This window comes from Aythya ferina, assembly GCF_964211825.1.
Source record: "Aythya ferina genome assembly, chromosome: 5".
In the NCBI taxonomy this organism is placed as follows: Eukaryota; Metazoa; Chordata; class Aves; order Anseriformes; family Anatidae; genus Aythya; species Aythya ferina.
In genome coordinates this window covers 6,321,107-6,343,364 of record NC_140301.1, presented here as the reverse complement: position 1 = coordinate 6,343,364, position 22,258 = coordinate 6,321,107, and the positions used below count along the sequence as shown (strand labels likewise).

At 41.0% G+C, this 22,258-nt stretch overlaps 1 protein-coding gene and 1 long non-coding RNA gene across 6 annotated transcripts in view; one reads left to right on the top strand and one right to left on the bottom strand.

The window, feature by feature from the left end:
- Positions 1 to 2,099, bottom strand: part of LOC311438012 — an 84,700-nt gene extending 82,601 nt beyond the window's left edge. The window contains exon 1 of one of the 2 annotated variants that reach the window (XR_014693893.1): positions 2,074 to 2,099. This is a non-coding gene — a long non-coding RNA (uncharacterized lncRNA). Of the gene's footprint in view, positions 1 to 329; positions 459 to 2,073 lie in introns of those variants that run through there. The other variant, XR_014693894.1, reaches the window with a different exon arrangement.
- Positions 2,100 to 17,168: 15,069 nt separating this feature from the next.
- Positions 17,169 to 22,258, top strand: part of SYT9 (synaptotagmin 9) — a 67,414-nt gene continuing 62,324 nt past the window's right edge. For 3 of the 4 annotated variants that reach the window (XR_014693889.1, XM_084521967.1, XM_084521966.1), the window contains exon 1: positions 17,169 to 17,412. Coding sequence is in view for 3 of the 4 variants with exons in the window: in XM_084521967.1 (XP_084378093.1) it covers positions 17,265 to 17,412 (148 nt within the window). In the remaining variant the exon portion in view is untranslated. The remainder of the gene's footprint in view (positions 17,413 to 22,258) is intronic. The other variant, XM_084521968.1, reaches the window with a different exon arrangement.

The following is a 22,258-nucleotide window of genomic DNA, read 5'->3' as shown; positions in this document are numbered from 1 at the left end:
AGTTCTTTGAAGCAAGAGGTTATGTTCTACCAGCAATTCCCTAATTTTCCAGAATCTCAGGAGGATTCTGCTTTCTTCCTCAGCCAAGCTCAAGAAACACATTGGAGCCCCAAATAATCTACAAAACCAGATTTGTGTTTTGTTTTTTCTTCAAAGCATGCAGTAGTCTCCCCCCACTCCCCAGTCAAGCACTGCTCACCTACTTACAACACAGTACTAAAAACAAAACTAGCTTTTTCTTAGAAAAACTGCTTCAGGCTTCTTCAGTTACAGTTTACTATCCCCCTCCCAGGCATATATACACATTTTGATTTCCTTAGGCCCCTTACCCTCGTTTTCCTGCTTTCTTCCATATATTCATTTCAGATAGAAATCTTCAGTAATACAGAGAAGGAAGATGTGAGCTGCAGGGCTCCAGCGTGCTGTTGTGAGCAATCAGCACACATAGGGCAAGCCTGGGCTAAGCTAGGACTAATTTTAGCCTGTCTTAATTTGTCTCAGCTGATGGTAATAAAGGAAAATTAAGAGATCACCAAAATGCACCAAAGCCTTGGATACTAGTTCTACTTTGTTAAGGCTGTAGCAGATGAACAGGCTCTGTGTGGTGTTTCCACAATTTACTTTGAAGCCCTATTTTTCTGAAGTTCACAGAATCACAGAATTTCTAGGTTGGAAGAGACCTCAAGATCATCGAGTCCAACCTCTACCTAACGCTAACAATCCCCACTAAACCATATCCCTAAGCTCTACGTCTAAGTTATCCCTACTCCCTGTGTCATAGGACAGGGATGTTAGCTCTAAGAGATGCACAACTGTTAACGGGAAGTCCCTGCAACCTAAATATGTATCTTGACACAGACTAAGCAACAAGTGCATGAACTGTGCTGAAAAAAAAAAACCTTTTGTTTTAGGAGACCATTATTTTGGACCCAACTAATAAAGCATTTTAGACTACGGATGCGTGAAGCTGTTTAGAATGAGCTCATGAAAGAGAAAGCCCAAAGTCCTGAGGAAAGTTAAGTGAGAGAAGCTGGGCAGCAACAAGAGAGCTAAAGGTCACACTCACAGATACATTAAACAAGATGCAATCCTAAACAGCACAGGAGAAAAACATTAACACATTATGCCAGAAATGGGGTCTGCAGCATGCAATAGATTAGCGAAGAGATGCACACAGCAATAAGAAAGAGAAGAACAAGACCTGGAAAAATGCAAGTCTAGGACCTTTCCAGTAAGGCAAACAACAAAGGCATTCAATACGTGTCTCGCTTAGTGTTAAGGTTTGCTTGAAAAAGACACCAGATGCTAAGCACAACTGGAAATAAGAGAGGACAGAATAAGGAAGAATGTTTTATTTTGTTTGGTTTCGTATTTTAATAGAACAAAAACCCTACATAATCTTAAAGATACTTTACTGAAAAAAATATTTAGTTATTCTATTCCCCTTGATCCGAGAGCTGACAAAACATACATTAGAGGAAATAACAGAAGAGAGAAAATGAAGCGGCCTAGAGATCACTTAAGAGTTCCTCTACCTCCATTAGCAAGTGGGGCCTTGATCTCACTATGAAGTCAGCAGCAGAACTGCCACTCAAGTTCTTTTACTAGCTGTTTGTTTGGATCATTTATTTTCTACTACTCATGACATGTTTCATGACATGTTTCATGGAGCTGCAATATGACTTTTTTCCATGACAGAATTCTGCATGTTTTTTCCCTTTCATTGACATATATTCTGCTGTATCCTATTCCATCTTCGTTAATTTGACCAATCAAGCATTCACCATGCTCTTATTTTGTTAGCAATCGTCACATTTCCAACTGCTTTGTATAGGACAGACATACAGTCTCTATTCACAGCAATAATTTTCCAGATACAAAGTTAGCACTTTTGCATTTTTCTATTCTCAAGACTCTGAAGAATTTACATCCCTTATTCATATAGCATCCTCCTGGCACTGGGAGCTCTCTCATTCCACAGATAAAAAGGAAAAAAAAGCAAATCAGAAATCGGATGCTGAGCCTTTACAACCCCATACTCACTCTTATCTCTCCCTAGCAGCATAGCCTTACCTCATTACATGATTCCTAACACTTACAGCTGCATGATATAACCTGGCACAGGTGTGTTGCATCATTACAGAAACATGATGGGGAGGAATACACGATTCTTGTACTGATATCTCTGTGACAGAACATTTCCCAGAATTCCTGTGTTGATAAGCATTTGATGCTACAGAAGGCTACATAAATAGGCAGCTATATCAAACTAGATAAAAAGTGATGTGACACATACTGACAAACACATTTTTGGGTACAAGTCTTACAGCACAGTCAGCAGAAAGCCCAGGGCAAAATGGTATTTTATTAAGGTAAATCACAAAGCTTGGAGCAAGGCTAAGCAAGGTTGTCAATCCTTTTGATCCCATAAGAAATAAGAAATTATTGTCTTCAGCCACTGGTCTGGTGGCCCTTTAAAGCAGCAGGATGCTGGCAGGGCCTTAGTACTTAGCACATTTATGGCAGTGCAGGAAACTTAGCTATTGCCAGTCAGCTTTTTTGCTTCTCATCAGTCCCAGGATAAACGTGTTAAAAGTTGACAATAACCACATGTATGCAGTTAGCCTGCTGTATGCACACTTGCTATAGACCGTTTCTTGAATTCTCTTCATAAAACTAATCTAATAGTAAGTAACTTAAGTGCATTGAAGTCTCATTCAGATTGAAATTTCAAGATCCTAAAAGTGATTTCAGAACAGAAGTTGTATTAACAAACTGTGTTTATAGATGAATTCTGGAGTTTCTGCTCCCAAACTACTCTGAGAACATTAACCTTCCAGCTAAGTTCTACTGCCTACAGCTAGGATGTTGCAATTAATTCACAGCAAGTGAATTGGTAAAATCAGCAATCTTAGTTTTTCCAAGACAGGATGTATTTTATAAATACACTTTAATGTGTTAAATATTTCACAAAGTGTTAAATATATTACAAATTCTAACATTCAAATGGTTGAAGAAATGTACTTGAGCAGCTGCCTTGAAACATCCCTTCCTGAGAAGTATTTTTGAATGCATCAATGAAAATGTGCTTTGACTGAATTCAATCTATATGAAAAATCATGCTATGTACACAGCTTTTGTAACAAGCTCACCATGTGTCCACCAAGGAAGGCTGTACTCTATATACATATGTTGGTTCATCTGGATGAAGGCCAGGTTTTTTAAGAGATCATCTGCCATGTAGAGATCATAGCAGTTTGACATATTTTTCAAGAGAGCACAGCACACAAAGTACTCCCTCCTAAAGAGAGAAGCTTCTTGGAAAAATCTAGCCTTAAGGGGGGAGCAGAGGGAGGCAGGAAGGAAAGGGCTTCAGACTTTTTCCTTATGCTCTGAAAATGTCATGTAGTTGCACATGGATAGGCTGCAGAAAAAAAATATTTGCGTTCTTTTAGTCATATTAGTATCATATGATGGCTTTCTGTAAAATCTGTCTCTAAGAGTAAAAATGTATATACTGAGTTGTTCATGTAAATACATTATTTCTGCATGATTTTAAATTAAAAGTTTAGTTATGACTTGTACTACTTACAAACTCTATTTATCAAAGTAAATATAACGTAGAGAGTAACAGTTACATATTGCTAGGTTAGATAATCAATGAGTGTCTGAGTTCTGGAAAACATCATACTAAATGCAGTACTAAATATGCCTCAAGATTAGGGTGAGGATAAAATAAACTGGACTAATTAGTACTACGGTTATAGATCAGTACAGGAGGGGTTGTAAACCTAGAATTATTACTGGGTTACTCCTTTATTTTGAATAAAAGTTACTCAGATGGCTATCTAAAGAATCAGGTTGGTATCACTGGCCTTCGTTTAATACTTGGATTAGGGTTCAGACCACACAGTGGACAAGGATCAGGACAGCGAGGACTAAAGTGCTATGATGATGATTGATGCTACCAATGATAAACAAGGTGGGGGGGAAAAGTTATATTTGTGTAGGATTTTAGGACATGTTTAATCCAGACTTATTGCTGCACTGGACATCTTCCAGAGAAAAATATTCAAAATATAACTATAATTCCAGTTAAAACATGAATAAAAGATATAGCTTTCTTCCATACAATACATATAACAAGGCTAAAACAAAGATTGGTGAAAACACAGGTTTGTAATTTATCATTTAAATGGGAAGTGCGAGTCACACGGCCAAGGTTATATTCAGGAATCAAGGAAGAAAAATCTTTAGTGCAAGATCTTTAAAATAGCTTCTAACTTGGGAAGAAGGGCAAGCTCTGCCTTAGGAGGGAGAAAACAACTCCATCCTCTACTGAGATGGATTTGAGCCATTTTTTTCCTTCAGGCAGAGGACGACAGAGTTGCCTGAAACCTCAGGATGCTGCAAACTCGTGGAGAGGATTGATGAATGCATTTGTTCAGGTAGAGACTGAAGAGTAAGTTAAATTTAATTCAGCTAAAAATCAGGTTAATGGTTATAGTTATGTCCCTCATGATTTAGTAAAGTTAACAGTAAGACAACATACTATAAAGATGCAGCTGTTCTCTGCAAATGCATTATAGATCTTTTCATGTGCTTCCTAATGAGAAAAAACAATCCCAGAATTTATAGCACGTTACATCTCAGCAAGAAAATTTCTATTATTATTAGTGGGAAAAAAATGGGAGTTAAGGAATCTCCTTAAAAAGTGTACATTGAGAGGTCTTTCAAAATCCATTAGATTTACACATACTGAAGGAGATAGATTACAATTCCCATTTTGAAGTTTCACTCTTTTATCTGACACCATATGGGAATACTACAGCATTACAATGCTTTAGCCTTTTCTCTTGACATTTACAGTTCTAATGATTACCTATCCACCTTCTCCTGCCTCAAGCCTCTAAATACCAGTGTTCACGTTAGTTTACAATCCAGTCTACTGGAGTCTAGTTTTTCACAACTGCGGCCTTCTTTCATACTTGCTTTTAGACCTACAATACTTCCTTTATATTGCTTTCTGTTGCCCTGCACACTCTCTGTTCTGACTGATTTTATTCAGAGTTGATGCTCAGCACCTTTCAGAACGTAATCTTAGTTTAGGGAGGCAATCTTCAGTACTTAGGGCTTGTCTGGTTATTACTGCGTCTCCAAGGATTCCTAGGCTGAGGTGAGCATACTTCCTTCAGTGTTAGGCCTCATGCCTAATCATGTTTTGATTATGTTTATCACAGTTTTGCACACAGAGTGCTCAAAATGTTAATGATGTGGCACCACTGCCTCTTCCCTTCAGTAACTTTAACCAGCAGCTAGGATGGATGTAGCTGTGGCAATAATTGAACTGTCAGCCCCTTCAACCCATGCTACAGAACATCTGCTGAACTAGACAATGACAGGAATTAGCAGCATCTTCAGCACCTCCCTAAGGAAGGTTTGGCTAGAAGGTTCCCTTGATAGCAGACACAAAACAACAACAACAAGCAAACTCCCTCACACCCTGAAACAATCAGAGGGAGATTTTAACATAAGAGTATAAGTTTTATAGTTTATTCTACTTAAAGTTGTCTCAGCTGTGCCCAAAGGAGAACTGTTTTACCCCAGGTACCCCGGCCTCTTTAGTTCAGGTCATCCTAAGTTTAGGAACCTCTCCCACTTTTGCAAATACAACCTTTTTAAAACAGCTCAAGTACTCTTTCTCCTATCCTCTATTCAGTAACCCTGGTTAAGCTCCTTTAAATAGCTCTGTGGGATATTAGAGATGGATTTCAAAGAGTAAATTCCAATGTTAAGGAAAGGGCTGTGCCAACTTGAGATGGAGACACACATTTTCAGGAACAAGAACTATGTTGCTTACACTTGCTATTAATCATTCTTTTAGGTATGCAGCCTCATTTGGCTGGGAAAAGAGAAGTCTGTGTACACTGTTCAAAGAAATTGCAATGTATTGGCACTGTCATGCTCACAGCACAACTGTAAGTAAACTATGACAGTCCATAGGAAAGCATAAAATGCATAAGTAAGCCTGGAAATCTTGTAAGTTGTGATAAATGAAAAACACAGTACTATATCTAAATTCAGCTCTGTAAAAGTCACTCATTTTCTGAGCCTGTGCAAAAGTATTACAAATGATACAAAGAATGCTAGAAACAATAAAAAAGGAAGGAAAAGGTACTTGAAAGTGATTTGTATGCAGCCATGCAACATTATTAAAAAATTATTTTCCATTACATAAATGTTATCATTCTTAAGGTCTTCAGTTCAAAACAAAGAAACACAAAGCTGCCAACTGCACAGTAACTGCACAGTATTTATCATGTTGCCTTTGATCTGCAAGGTATACCAAAAAGCCAAAAATTCCACAAGGAAATTAAAGTTTAAGTTAACATGGAAAATGTAGAGAAACAGTAATGTATGATTTATACTGGATCAAGTTCTCATTAGTGTTTGCTGAAGTAAAACAAGGTGTACTGGAAAAAGCCTACCTGTTGTGTTTTACTTCTTCCCAGGACAAAAATAATGAAGGTGTTATCCTGTGCATTTATGGAATTACAAAGAACTGTAATTCCATGTAACATTTTAGAATATTTAATCCCTTTACATAGGCAGAGGGATTCATAGGCAGAGAAAGCAGGCAGCAGAGCGAATGCTGTAATCTTTTCTTTAAAAACACAATTGGCACAGAAATCGTCCATTTTACTCAGGAGGATGCAATTACATTTCAGCTTTCATGTAAAGCTGGCTTCATAAATTTGAAAAGCCTGTGTATGAACAAAAACATAACAGCAGGGAAAAAACAAAACTATAGTTGGCTATGGATCATTTCTCCTTCCCCACATGGTTTGAGGGAAAAATAGCTGGTTGCACTGAGTGAAGCCAATCTGCAGTAAGCAAGTTTGTATCAGCCGTGCTGACCTAATGGTAACAGGGAGCCCAGGACTGAAGAATTTAGACTCCTGAAGAAAGCACGTAATCAAGCCGTCATGTATTTAAGTAAAGATTTCATGAGGTACATGGGTTAAAAAATAAAAATAAAAAATGAGAGAGAGAGAGAAGAATGGAAAGTTATCTAAAGTCTCAAGGGAGGAAGAAGTACCTTGCTGGTCAACCAAAATCCAGCAGTTGGGACTAGAATAGAGAAGCCCCACTCACTTCTTAGTCTGCCAAACCCTTTGAGAGACTGCAACTCAAATTTCCTGGATTATTTTAACAGAACCATTTTCTGTAGGGCAATGCCAATCTGTTTGATTGGTTTAGGATGGTTAAGAACAAACCTCAGGGCTCAGGGGAGAAGGGGGGTGGGATGGGATACAAAGACAGAAGGGCAGAAAGACAGAGGAAAGATCTTCTTTCCTTCCTCTCAGCTTCATATAATAAAATTAGCAATGTTTGGTTAAATGAAGAGACTCTCTCTCTCTCTTTTATTTTTATTATTATTATTTTTTAATCAGCAAAAACAACAGCAGCAACAAAAACACCTCTGAAAAATCTTGTCTTCTGCCCTCACTGGAGCAGAAGATATTTTTAAATTATTCAAAATTAAAAATAAAAAAAATGGGAAGACATTTCTCTTCCAACTCTAACTGTACTATAATTAACAAAAGAAAAGTTTGGATTCAGATACAAACCATAAATACAACTTCAAGATCAGAAACTGTCATCTTAAGAAGTTCCACTTACTACGTTAGGCTGCTGTAAATTAATTAACTTTTACTAAGCAATGCTAGTTCCTAGATCGAGGAGCAGATAGTAAAGCCAGAAGACTCTATTTCTATATTCAAGCAAATATAGCTTATGTTGTGAGTGGAAATCCTGACCTGTTAAATACTGACCTGTTAAACATCTTTACTGTATAGTTTCAGATACTTTGATCAAATGTTATAGAACTCAAATGACAGATTAATATCTAATTGGAAAAAACATGCTGCTCACATTTTATCAGAATTTCTCTTTGTTTTTTGAATATCTTGTTGTTGGACAAAAGAAAAAGTTAATTATTTTGGTGAATAACTTAAAAATTGAATAATAAATAATTAATGCTACAGAAATTTTATTTTATTATTGATAGCAACTAGACAGATTGTATGTCTGCCAAGAGCAAAGTTATCACCAATAACCACTTTGTTAAATACAACTAGAAAAATTTGCTACCTCTGACAATTTAGTAAGAACTACCAATAGAAATATCAATCATGTCACACATTCCTTAGTTTGCTCACATTTTCAGTATTAATAAAGTATTTATCAAGGTGTCTATTATTGTGTTGCTAGTGGGACTCCAAGAAACTCATTTATGCATGGGGCTTCAGTCATAAGTTTGTTATGCCTGTGCCAAAGAAACAGCTTACCTTTATTTCCATCAAACATATCTCGTACTGCAGCACAGCTCATTTATTTACACAGTATTTCAACTGTAATAGAAAAATAAGTTGTTTTTTAGTCTGTTGTGAAGAGATGTTCAAGCTACCTACAAAAGTCTATCTTACACAAATTTATACCAAACGCTAGCTCCTGTGATTTGCACCGAAGAGAAGGCCATCAGCCTCTGCATTTAGGTATTGCAAGTCACACTGTTGCCAAAACATCATGTGGGTTTCCTTAATCTCTTTTCTTTTTGAGTGAATTAAGTAAAAGAGAAGAGGAAATTGAACAATGTTATTTCTGTCGTTTGTTACTCAAACAAGCAGTCCAGGAGCATTACTGTAGGCAGTCCTGTTTCAGAGATATACTTGTTAAGTGTCTAACTTAGGGACATGGACTGTCCCATTTAATTAAACATGGAAGTATTCTGGTGCTTGAAGCAATGTACATGCATGTGCTTAAACTCTGATTTGAATTCACGCTTGTGGAAAAAGGGATTACACATTCAAACTCTGCCTTGAGGCTAGGACAGCAATGGACACCACAGCACAGGCTCCAAAGCAATTACAGAAAGAGTCACACCAAAGAAACTTCCACAAAGAAGAAAAATGGAAAAAATGAGGTAAAACCTTTCCTAAAAAACAGCATAAGGTCACATCGAAAGCGGTAGAAGGTTTTAAGGCCTACAGTTCCACGCACAGTCACCTTACAGGCCGCACACCTTTTGAAAGCATTTGCTGAACACACAGGAGAAAGTTTCACAAAATCCCATCCCCTGCTTGAGACATTGGCAATTTAGTAACCTGAAGTTACACACGCCAGGAGAGCAGTATTATGGTCCCTTTTGTCAGGATCCTGACTGGGAGAAGGCTGCATGTTCAGCAGCGGTGACCCACGGGGCTCCAGGCCGGCGCTGCGCTGCTGAGGCACCTCAGCCGCAGGGCAGGCTCCGGCTCTACCACCTATGGGGCCTCCGCTACCCAGGAGTGCAGCAAGAAGTCATTGTGTGAGCATCCTTTAGGAACAGCTTTTCTTGTAAAGAGATCATATATTAGATCATACTCTTTACCAGAACCTAAATCAGTCTAAACTCGCTCATGAATATATTAGCTAGGGACCATGGATGCAAAACAGAATGGGCCAAATGAAGCAATTTGGACTTTTCAGATTTTTGGATTATCTAGTTACATGTTATGGAGCACAACCAGAACTGAAGGTAGATCCGAAAGGAATAAATTTTTTCATCAGTCCACAAGGGTACTTGTGCATCAGGGCAAGAATATCCAAGTTCCAGTTATGGAGTTGCATGGTCAACGTAAGAACCAAGAGCCTTTGGGCCACACACAGAAATATATTTTCTGTTCTTTGTGTAAGAGTAGCCATTCTCCAGTTCAGCTGTCCAGCTGAAAGACTTAAATGCAACATCAAGAGCTACTATCTTAGCTTTCTCTTACAAATTCAGCAAGCTATAAATCATAAACCCACAAAATGTTTTTATTCCTTCTTTCAGTTAGGAAATAGTAATAAGTAGCTGTAAGCTGCTGAGTGGAAATACATTAGTAGAGCTTTCCTCCAGTCCACATTATGATTGAGATCTTTTATGCCTACTCACATGAACTGTGCCACTGGACAATCAATGAGTTATTATATAAAGGTCCTACTAGACAGTAAGATACCAATTTTGAAAATCATTTTTGTCCCAGGTGATTCTGCTTTTTGAACTAGAAAAAAATGTTTTATTTAGACATAATAACATTTACTTTATTCAGTGGCTTTAAAGTTTGCTGAGCCTTCTTCAGGTTTTACATACAGTCCTGAATATTAGCTGGACTCCTATAATAACTTTTTTCTTTGGCAAGCCATTTTCAGTGACCTTTATTACATGTAATTTCTCATGTACTTTTCATTCATTTACAAATACACAAGTGCTATAAATAACAAAGATGTTGTCGTTGTTTGTTGACTGGAGACTCATAAAATATAGGACCAGCTCATACCTTGTTATCACCAGGCTCCTGTGAGCATGTTAACATAAATAACAAACTTCAGGGGTAAACCTTAAAGGAGTAAGACACCTCATTTTCAGGGGATTCTTTTCCAAAATCAACTTTTCATCTTCCTTAAGGACGTAGATGCTTCAGCACATGAGAGGAGAATATTAGGCACAATGCCTCAGAAACAGGAAGTACAATGGTTGTCCAGGTTAATGTAGGAACACTCTTCAGCGTATTCCCTTTCCTAAGTAATAGTCTACCAAGTAACATAGAAATCAGGAAAAGAACCATCACTTTTGTAATTTTGCTCTCTGTTCAGGAATAACTCACAGAGCAAGATAGTGTTATGCTTCTTGCAGCTCATGATTAGGGTCATAGAATCATGGAATATGTCAAGTTGGAAAGGACCCACAAGGATCATTGAGTTTAGCTCCTGGCTCCACACAGGGCTACCAGTACATAAAATCTTTATGTCTGGATCTATAAAACTCTTTATCAGTTGTCCAAATGGTTCTTGAACTCTAGTAGGCTTGGCAACTCTCTGTTCTCAAGGGAGTCAACAGCTCCTCCTCCTAATTCAGTATCAGCTACAAACTTATTTAGCATGCATTCGAGTCCTGCATCCAGATCATATTTAAAAATATGGAAGAGAACTGGCCCTAAAATGGAGCCCAGTAGAACCCCAGTAGTGACTGCCCACCTGTCTGATGTAAACACATTTACTAAAACCCTTTGAGCCCAACCCATCAGCAAACTGTTTACCCATGAACTTGCTTTTCTGTAATCCCTGCCCAGAGCATCTCAGCTGTGTCATTGACAAACCCAAGCTCCACATAACCCATCTACTCTAGAATTGAATCTAGTATCAGATGGAGAATCTAATCTAGAATCACCTAGAAGTAAACCTAGAGTGAGTGAACCATTTTTAAACCAACCAACCAACAAACAAACAAAAAAGCCACCCTCAACTCCTTAGATTACCAGCACTACATTTGTAAAAAAGATTAGGAGTACAAAGGAACAAAAGCATATGAAAATGTGAGGTAGGCACAGAGCTTGAATTTGATTTAAAAATTATATTTCTTATGCTAAAATTATATTACGTTCTGTTTTCAGTAATGCATAATAGATATCCAGGGACAGTTTCATTTGTGCTGTAACTCTATTAGTTTCAAAAGCTTGCAACAGAGATGTATCTGGCCCTTCATATTTAGTACCAAAACACAATAAAACTCTGTTTCATATTTTTAAATAAAATGGATAAATAAAATGAATTCCATGAAAGAAATTTGCATTTATATAGCTCTTCTCGTTGACAAAGGATCTCAAAGTGATCTGCTGATAGCCACATAAATTTCTAATTAAGAATTCTTTTTCAGATTATTTCTGCTGAAACGTGTCTTCTGAATCACCAGAACTTCAGGCTACTGCATGTTAACTGTGTCATATCCCAGTCTACACCCTTACAAATTAGGAACTGGATTGGACCCCCTCCAGTGCTGGTTGAAGCCTTACTCAGAAGAGTAATCCTGCAGCATTCAATGAACCTACTCACATAGTAGGTGAGTAGTGTGTTAAAATATGGTACAGCTTATACCTGTACATCTGAGGCCATCCATGCGAGCTTCTTTATAATTCTTACCATTAAATTTAGAAAACCCACAGTGTGTAATCCTACCAGAAAAATATTAGCTCATTTTGCATCAGCAGCCTAATAGAAAAACTCCCCCATTGGGATGCCACGCCGAAAGGGGGAGCTCAGAAGCACACATTAGTCCTCATGTTCTGTAAAGAGCATCTCCTTTTTTTCTTTTTTTTTTTTTTTTTTCTTTCCTGAGCCAGAACCAGCATCATCTGTCTGGTGGCTATATGAAAAGCTTATCTAGTTCATTTTGTGTTCATCTAAAGTTGATCTGCTTAATTATTTCTTCCATTAAACAGCCCACTGCTGCTGCTTTCTGGTTGGAAAAAGTGTCAGTGTTACAGGAGAGAGCTTTTCTGCTCAGAGGCGCTGGGATTAGAAGAACAATCGCTTTGCTGTTGGAGATTTGTGTTTGGAGGCAAATTGTTTCTGAGCACGAAGGAACGTTTTTATGCTGACACGTACCCATGTTATGCACTAACATCAGGCTCTGGGCTGGCAACAGGTAGTCCAATGGATCAAAACTGTTGGTTTTAGATAAATAAGACATCTAGCATTATTAGAAAACAGAAGGCAGCATGTGGCAAGACATGTCAATTTAATGGCATCGTTTGTAGTAAAGCTGACCTCTTGGAGGTACGCTGTGCAGCACTCCCTGGAAATAGACTGTTTGGGTGGGCAAGAAAATAATTTGATGCCTTCTTTTTTCAAGTCACTGTTTCAACTTGGATGAGAGCATAATAAAATGGAGAACAACGGCAAACAAGGTCTTTGGGATCTCTGGTTCTTTGGTGTACCAAGAAGCACAAGGAATCAAAATTAATGAACTCTTCAGAAGTATGACAAACTTGTTGTATGTAGTTGCGCAGACCTTCTCTTCTCCTAGTATGTCACCTTGGTTTCTCCCTTGGTTTCTCCCTCTGATGCTATACTCTTTGTTGATCTACATGTAGTGATATATCCTAACTTCAGTAAGTTTATCTAACATTTCTCTGTTTAGCAGTTACAACTATTTGAACTATTTTCAAAGTTAAAATGCTTGAAAACTTGCTACAGCCAATGCAGTTTCTGTTTGCGGCCATCACCTGCCCAAATTTTCTCAAAGCTTTGCTAGATGTTTTTTCAAAGATTCCTTAGCACTGCCTCGTGGCTTGCTTTGGATCACAGCCACAGCTCTATTTCTTTGAATGGCTTCACTGAGTAGCCAGTGGGATTCAGCTTCTGCTGATGTTATTCTGAAGATATCTGAGCTACAGAGAAGAAAATGTGCTGCAACCTGGTTCTTAAGTAATGCTTAGAGAGTTTGTCATAGTTTTGACTTGGTTCAAAGCTTTGACCTTTGGGAAATGCTAAGGAGTAAGCTGAGTACTCCATCCTTTCATTTATCTGATGCTGCTATCTCAGAATTCAGATTAGCCCATACTGGATCATGTCTCCTACTGTGAGTCATTTGCTTTGAAAAGGTCTCTCTGAGCTGAAAACCCAGTGACAAGTCCAGATTTTGGGTCCTGCATTCCTTTTTGCATAAGTGGGCTTCTGCTTCCCACAGGAATCAGTAGTAGTAGGAATTAATAAATGTCTCACATCTCAGTTTTGAAGTCTCTAATTTCAAAAATTATAGAAAATCTGAACACAAACTACAGGTCATGTTTCTTTGGAAATCTGGAGGGAGAAGTGGTTAAAACATTCCAAAGACAATCTTTTGCAGAGATTTAAAGCACAAAAAAAGGAACAGTACAAACAAAAGTCACTCCACTGGTGCCTTCACCTTCCAGGTAACTGTAAAATGGAAATGTTGAGCTTGGGACACTTAACGCTGAACAAAACCAGGCTTCGCTTGGAATGACTGTGATTTTGCTCTAACAGATTCTTTCTTTCCACTTGTGATTAAAGAGAGGTAACTCTTCATAGAAGAGTCAGGCTCCTCCTTCCCTGACACTGCCCATGCACCCACCTGTTACCCTCAAGCGAGGGAGCTGCTAAAGCTGCTGCTGAAGTTCCCTCCTAATGCAAAAAAAGGTTTGTGTGGTGGATGCACAGCACATTCCATTCAAAGATGTGTGATGCTGAGGAAGAAGACTATAAATCCCCTTAAAACAAGGACAGTATCAAATTGCAAAAAGGAATTCCAAACAACAACAAAAGCCAGATTGAATCCATTTGGTCTGTAATTCGGCATGCTACCAGACCAGAAAGGTACAAAACTTTGCCAAACACTTGATGAGTTCTGCTTACAGCGTAGGCATAATAAAAATTCTGATGCAAGTTGCCTACTTTCTTCCAGAAAGGCATTTGTTTCATGCACACCTGTGCTTCAAAGATGATTTCATTGCCAGGCAACCCTTGTGTTTCTGCTAGAGCACTGGGGAAAAGCTTTATTTCAAGGTAAGAAAGAAGAATGTGTCAAGTGAGGGTGACAGAATTGTTGTAGGTCAAAGAGTTAAACTTACTTTGATTCCATGTCTAGTGGGCTAGGGGATTTTTTTCTAACTTCTGAGTACACTGTGCTGTGTGAGGGCAGCTCTGCACTAAACAGAACAAATATATACACCTATGATCAGTACAAGCTGTAACTTTCAACATCAGGTTAACAGGAGTGTCCCACTGCATCACGCAATGCCGTTCTAGGACCACAGTTCATTAGGGCAGCACACGCTGGTGTTCTCAAGTGTACCGCCTGCCCTGAATGGGCAAAATTTGCAGCTAAGACAAGAGTAAGCTCATCACAAGTAGCGATGACAGCAAGAATCGAAAAATGCATTCAATGGCAACAAAATGGCAGATATAATCTAGTTTTCACAATTATTCATTGGAATGAGAATTGCATTTGCTTTGAAACACAGCAGATTCCATTTGCTTTAATTATGTCTAGAAAAAGACTAGGAGTTTTCTTAGACAGTGCACTAAGTACCTGTTCAGAGCTTTTGAGAATAGATGTCTTTGTTTACTAGCAGTGACATCCAAGCAATTTCATGGTCTTTCCTCCATTAGATTCTGAAAAATTTCCTACCACCACCACCTGCATTACAAATGTATCAGCACCTTCAAATTGCTGCCGTTTCAAAAATGAAGCAATATATTTTAATTAGAGGAGAAAGATAAAGAAGTTACCACTTCATCAGCAGGCCGTCCATAGTTCACTCTGCGGCAAGCTAGAATTCCAGGCTAGTGCTGGGCTTATGGTCCCCCAGGAAAAGAACCACACTTCAGTAAATGCGTTAATATCACTCTCAGTCGATAGGTTCGACTGTCCTGGATGCAGTACAAGCTATAGAGCAGCACTGCTCTCTAGGTATGGCATGATCGCTGACTACTTGGACTGCACTTGGCAGATGTCTCCGTCAGTGGTCTTTAACAGCCCCTCTGTCTTTCCTCCTCTTTATTACCTTCCACCAGGGTTGACCAGTACTCGATTCGGTGTTACAGATGAAAGAGTTGCTATCCCCATAGAGCTTATGAATGTGAATAATTCACTAAGCCTTTTGAGAGTGGTTTTCCCCCAGAGGAAATCTCTGGTAGCTCAAGGTTCTACCAAGTTCTGTAAACTACAGCCCTTCTTTAGTAGGAAGTTTCCTCTTGCTTGGTTGTGAAAACATATACTTATGAATATCTCTGGGCTTCAGAAGTATGATTTCAGTAAGTATAACAGCTACAGGCCATTTCTTTATCTATGATTAACTTCTAAGAAGAAGCCAGCATGACAGTTACCTGTTTGCTGATGGAATTATACCTGGTTTATACAACCATGTTTTACAGACATCATTTTTCTATTAGAAAGGAAAAAGCTCATGCCTTTGAGACATAAGCAATGGTGCCACAGCACTAGCAATCCTTACACTAGTAAACAACTTCTGTTGTTAATGTCCTCCCTAGTCACAGAGTATGTTGTAACTTATTTCACTGCTATAGTTTTTTCTTAAGGAAGGAAGGAAGGAAGGGAGGAAGGGAGGAAGGGAGGAAGGGAGGAAGGAAGGAAGGAAGGAAGGAAGGAAGGAAGGAAGGAAGGAAGGAAGGAAGGGAGGGAGGGAGGGAGGGAGGGAGGGAGGGAGGGAGGGAAGAAAAAAAAAAAAAAAGAAAGAATACAAAAACAGTTTCCACCAGAAGATGTTGCTGTACGCACTATTCTAGAACAGTTATCACCAGTTTTTGAGCAGTAGGCTGAACTTTCCAAGCTCATCATGGCCTCTGATGTTTGCTTAAACCACTCTAAAACAGAGCCATAAAACATCAAGTTAAATGTAGTAGCTTCTCAGCTTCTCTCCTCACAAAACCAACAGCCTCCCTGCCGACCAGTCCAGGGGGCCAAGCAGCACCTCACACCTTTCCTGCTTCTCTGGATAACTACACGCATTGGATGGTGGCTTCCCAGCCTGCTGCCTCCCCCGGGAGAGCAGGAGGCTCTCCTGCCTGCTCCTCAAGCTGGGCCCGGTTCTCGGGTGCCTGGGATTTGTCAGTGATGCTTTAACTCCTCCTAACCCGCCCCACAAACCAGCTGAAGCACACCGTTAGCTCCACGGGACTCAGACTATAAACGTTTTCCCCTCCGCTAGGCTCCCGACTGCTGGGGCACGCATTATTTATCGCGAAATAATTTCAAGACAATTAGTTGAGTGAATGCAATCCTTTCTGAGTAGGAGCAGACAGCGAGGCGCAAAGAGCTCACGGTGTTTAACTGTTTATAGACACTAAACGCAGACCAGCAAAGAGGGGGCTAGGGCCTGGCTCGTGATGAAGAGGAGGAGGAGGAGGAGGAAGAAGAGTTTCCCGAGGCTTGCTGCCTGCAGAGACCCGCACCCGAGGCCTCCTTTTCCTACACCCTGCAAATTCTCCCCGGCCCGGCTCTGTCGGGGGGTGTGTGGGGACCCCCGGCTGGGTGCCCCCCGCGCCGGGAATTGCTGCGGCGGCGCGGCTGGGCGGGCGCCCGCCCTCCCCGCTCCCGCATTCAACTGGTGGGTCCTCCTCCTCCTCCTCCTCCTCCTCTCCTCCTCCTCCTCCTCCTCGGCCGCCCCAGAGGAGCGCGGCGGCGCGGCCGGCGGGCAGAGGCTGCGGGACGGCCCCCGGCGGGGCGAAGCTGGCAGCGGGGGGCGCGGCGGGCGGCCCGGCGGGGCGGGTGCGCGGCCGGCGGCGCTGGCGGAGGATGCGGGCGGCGGCCCCGCGGCGCGGGCGGCTGCAGGAGGGCGGCGGCGGCGGCGGGGCCGGCGGCGGGCAGCGGCGCGGCGCCTGACCGCAGAGCTCCGCTCCGCGCCCGAGGATGCTGGGGGGCGATGCCCGGCGACAGGGAGGACGAGATCTGCCAGAAAGCGCTGCAGCTGCTGGCCGAGCTCTGCTCCGTCGGGGCGGTGGAGAACGACAACTGCCGGGATTTCATCTACTACCTGCGGGACAGAGCCCGGCCCCGCCTCACCGACTCAGGTACCGCGGCTCCCCGGGCGGGAGGAGGGAGGACCCCCCGCAGGGGTCGGGAGGGGGGCCGGGGCTGTGGACCGAGGCCTCCCGGCCCCTCGGGGCCGCTGCCAGGGACGGGGGCACCCCCGCAGCCCGGGCCCGGGGCACCTTCCCCCGCTCCGCCGGCGGCCGCCGCGGCGCCCGGCGCTCGCTCGCATCGCAGGCGGGCGGAGCCCGGCGCTCCGGGGAGACGCGGCCCCCCCGGGACTCCCGGGCACGGCTGCTGCCGGCCGAGGGAAGGGCTCCGGGCAACTTTCTCGCCCGGCTGGGCGACCCGCGGCCCCGGGGACGGCCTCGGCGGCCGCCACGGGCCACGGCATCCTTGCCCGGTGCGGCGCCTCGGGGCACGGCATCCTCGGCCGGTGCAGCCGCCTCCGGAGCTTGCTGCAGCGTCGCCGGGCTCGGGGCTCTCTCCGTGCTCCCCGGGCCCTCCCCGCGGCGCTGGCTCCTAAGGGATTTTCGGGGCACTTCACGCACGGCTCCATCCAACCTAACTTCCCAGTTCTGCCTCCTGGCAGGCTGCGAAGGCTGCTCCTTGCAGTTCCGTAGCAGGTGTGCGGGCCGGAGGTCTGGCGAGATGTACGGTGACGGTGTGCGGCTGGATTATGGTTGCCTCTTGTGTCTTGGCACAGCACTGATTTAAAAACTTTCGCTTAAGGAAGCTTCTTAAGCTTTCAACTAGTCCAAAATGCTGAAAGGCTGACGATGTTCTGGACACCTCTGGCCATAAGGGAAAGGCAAAGTACAGTTTCACTTAGGAGCTTAACGTATTTATGTTAACACCCTCAAGTGGAGTTTGCTCACTGTGAGCAGAAATTTAAAGAGTTAAAAGAGAAGTTGGTAAACATTTGTAGTGCTGAAAAGCCTCGGTGCTAGATCAGCTGATCAGCACAGTACAGTATGATTTTCTGTAATATTCCCTGGGACAAGTTAGCTCACTTAGCACAGGGCAGTCAAATTACTCTGTAATCTTAAACGCTTTTATGTGATCTGGGAAACCTGAAGTAGGACTCAAAGTGCAACTTCCTGACAAATGCTTGGATATGCTAAAAGGCCCAGAGGAAACCAGTATCAAGAAGAAAATGGGGAGGGGGGGAGCTCTTCTATCACAATAAATGAATAAGGAGTTTTCCTATACTCAGTCTGCTCATATCCAAATTTATTTGCAGCCATTCTGGCTTATCTCTCACTTGAAATGTTCAAATTTAAGTAATTCATGCACTGTTTGATAAGGATTTTTTAAAATTAGACAGATTTAATTGTTTTGTTCATATAGACAGATTTAATTGCTTTGTTCACATAAGCAGTAATTTTTGTAACAGACACCTGTGATTTTCTGTAATTTTCATTTACCAAGGGATTAATCACATATTTGTATATCAGGTGATGATTCCCAAAATGTCTACTTAAATCAGTGCTCTCTTTGAATACTAAATTACTAGAAATGCATGTGAAGACTTCAGCCTCAGCTAACTTGGATAAGAGCTTTTTGGATTCCTTGAAGAAGGTGCCTGTTTTTTCCATCAGCCTCAGGCAAAGAATACCTGGCATTGGTTTGGGAGCATTTTTCAGACATGCTGTGCTCAGTAAAAATTCATCACCCCTACCTAAAGACAAAACACTGAATTGTGTTTATTTCTACCTGTTCTGCTTAAACCATTATTATACATTATTATGTAAACAGACTCTGGTACTGTTGCAAACCCGCTCAATTACACAGAGCAGCGCTCTCTAACCTTCGCCAGCCGATGTGCAACAACAGCGAGCAATTATGCTGCAGGCAGCATCTTCCTATTGGCCTCAATTTTAACATTTTTATTTTCTGCAGCTGCAGGCAGTCTCAGAGGGTCTAGCAGGCAACACATTACCCATGAGCCCTGACTCAGAAACCACGTCTGTAGAGTAGCAACGTTATGGCAGGAATTTACTAATTTACCCTGCCTTGTATTTCTTTGATTAAAATACATATGTTGTCCCAGTAAACTGTCTGCCCATGAGGTTTGTTTAACCAGTGATGTGATGGTATGGGCTGTAAGAAGACAGTGTACCTGACTTCCAAAAAGAAGGAATAAGATTTGCAATCACACTGGCTTGATTTACATTGTGAATTTCGTTGACTTAACAATGGTGAAATGTCATGAAAAAGGACCTGACAGCTAGTCCAGCCACTCTCCAGCAACTAGTGGCCTAAATTTAGGGAGGTGAAGAAAACCTGTGCTGAAAGACAGCATCCTCCTAGCAGAAACAGGCAAAAGAAGAAGCTGTAATTGCTATAACGCATGTTTCTTTGCTGTGTGAATGCATTAGCCAAACTGAGCAACCTCCTCTAGGGCCAGACAACAGACCTATCTAAAAATGTGTACAACATTGCTCGAGTTGAGAAAAGTGCAGCTAGAAAACATTCACGATGGGTTTTTGTACAACAATTAAGGTGTTTATGCATGCTTGTATGTGTTTTTTCTCCAATAAAGTAGGGCTTGCCTACCCCAACTACGTGATAGACACGGATGCTTTACAGCAGCCCACTTGGTTTGAGCTATTCATGTATGTTGGCTGTATTGTGGGAATGGTAGGGAGACTGGACAGGCACAGTAGATACTGGCTCCCCACCATCTGAGAACATGGTGTGGGACTCAGAGAAGGAGGGAGGGCACCGGGCTGGGTGTTTGGAACATGCACAGCTTATTTTTCATCCACCTTGTCCTATGGGAAGCACTGTGAACTGCTTAGAGCATAAGTTTAAGGGCTAATGAGTTCCAGACTGAATGCACTGGTCTGCTGGATTAAAAGGGTGACATGGGTGAGTCAGATTTTAAAGGTTTTCAGAAAACTAAAAATGCAAATTAGGCATTTAGTGAAAAGTTTTTCAATTAGTTCAATAGCAGTTATATGTCAGACCTCTCTTGAAAATCCCAGTAGGCATCCTTAAGCATTTGGATACCTTAACAAGATGCATCTTTGTCTGTTCCATTCCTCCCTTCTCTATTTGTAAAATGTTAGTATCTCTATAGCATAGAAGGGTTTTATAAGGATAAAGTGCTGTAAAAAGTTTGAGCACACCAAATATAAATTTTCCCTTATGAATACATTACATATGTACCTCATAGATATTCAAAAGAAAACCATGTTAGTCATATGGGAGTTTGAAAACAATCACTCAAGATCACACACTGTCACCCCCATGACAACTAAAGCCAGCAGCAACTGTTGCAGATGAGGAATGGAAGTTGCTTGAGTGGAGGGGTTATACCAATGTGTAAGAAAAACACAAAGGCAGAAGAGCTGAATGGAGACACTGTCAATTAATAAAACAGGAGTTAAGACCAAAAAAGTTGCATCTCCTTGTGGACTATTCCTCTAATAGATTTTGCAACTAAAAAAGTTGTCATGGCATGAATCAAAACTGCTAGAAAGGACACGTTGTATGAGTGAACTTTTTAAAAGATGAATGTTTTGAGAAAAAATCAAGAGAAAAAGTTGCATGTCTTCAAGTTAGGATAGTTTAGATTTTGGCACAGAAGAGAAGAAGTAAGCCTTTTTTGGTGGTTGGATCTAGCGTCCCACTCTTAGTCTAACAGCTGGTACATGAGTATGAATTACCTTTCCGTTCTGGTTAACTTGACTGTATCAGAATTGAAATCGATTTAGAAATCAACCTCAAAGCCCTGGTTGTTGTTATAGTTTTTGGTGATTTTTGGTGTGTTTATTTATTTTCTATTATTTTTTTAAACAAGGAGAACTTCACAGAGCTGGCAGTGGTAGGTTGCTATTGCTGTGCATAGACTTAATGAATTTCTGCATTGCCTTTTGTTGTAGTGTTTTGCCAACTTTGAAATGACTTGTGCTGCCTGCATACCTTCTACTGACTGCTAAATACTGGAACAAAGTGCTTAATGCATAGTTATGTGTTTATTGGTATTACTGGATATCAGTAAAGTTCAGTTATATAACGGAAAAGTATAAAAGGCACACTGAGGCTGTCTTAGACAAAAGTGCATGGCCTTAGCACATTCTACAGGTTGAACTTTTCTACCTTTAGTCAAAGAGTAAAAGGTTGCAACCCTTGAAATCTTAGAATAAAAAATTTACAAAGTTCAGAGGAGGCTGTTATGAACCTGAAGACTGTGCAAAAAGATGTTTGTGAAGATAAGAAAAAAGATAGTCTGTATAAATTATAAAAGTCTATAGAAGTCTTTTTATATAGTCTGTATAAAGCCTATATAAAAAGTCTAGGCCATTAATCATAATGAATTCTCATTAAGGTCATAGTAAGTGCAATAAAGAGTAGACATTAAAATTAAATCTTCCTGTCCTCATCTCTTGTGTTGGACTGCATCTCTTGAGAATAAGCCGGTAAAGTCTTATGCTATTCTTAATTACTTCAAAATTGACTAACAGATGCTAAAATGGAATCCATGGTGAATATTGTGGGTATAGTGATACCATTAGGCTTAATGTATACCACAGTTTGTAAGTAAGAGATAAATGTTGTACAGTGTCAGAAAGTCAGATTTTATTATATGATTAAGTTAAAGACAGTTGACAATCAAGAAACAAAAAAGTGGGCATGGAAATCTGAAAGACATTGAAGGAACAATATTGGTACAATTACAGGTAAAGTTATGTTCTTGCAGTAGGATTTAAGAATCTTATTAATCACTACTTTTTTGTTTTGTTCGTTTTAAGTATACTTCCAATTTCAGGAAAGAAAAAGAACAAAGAAGCAAAAAGTCCTAACTGGCTGAAATGTGGCCTCCCAGTTTACCAGTGAAAAGTGAGAATCAAAGTTTGTGCAGAGTATCATCCTGGGGCA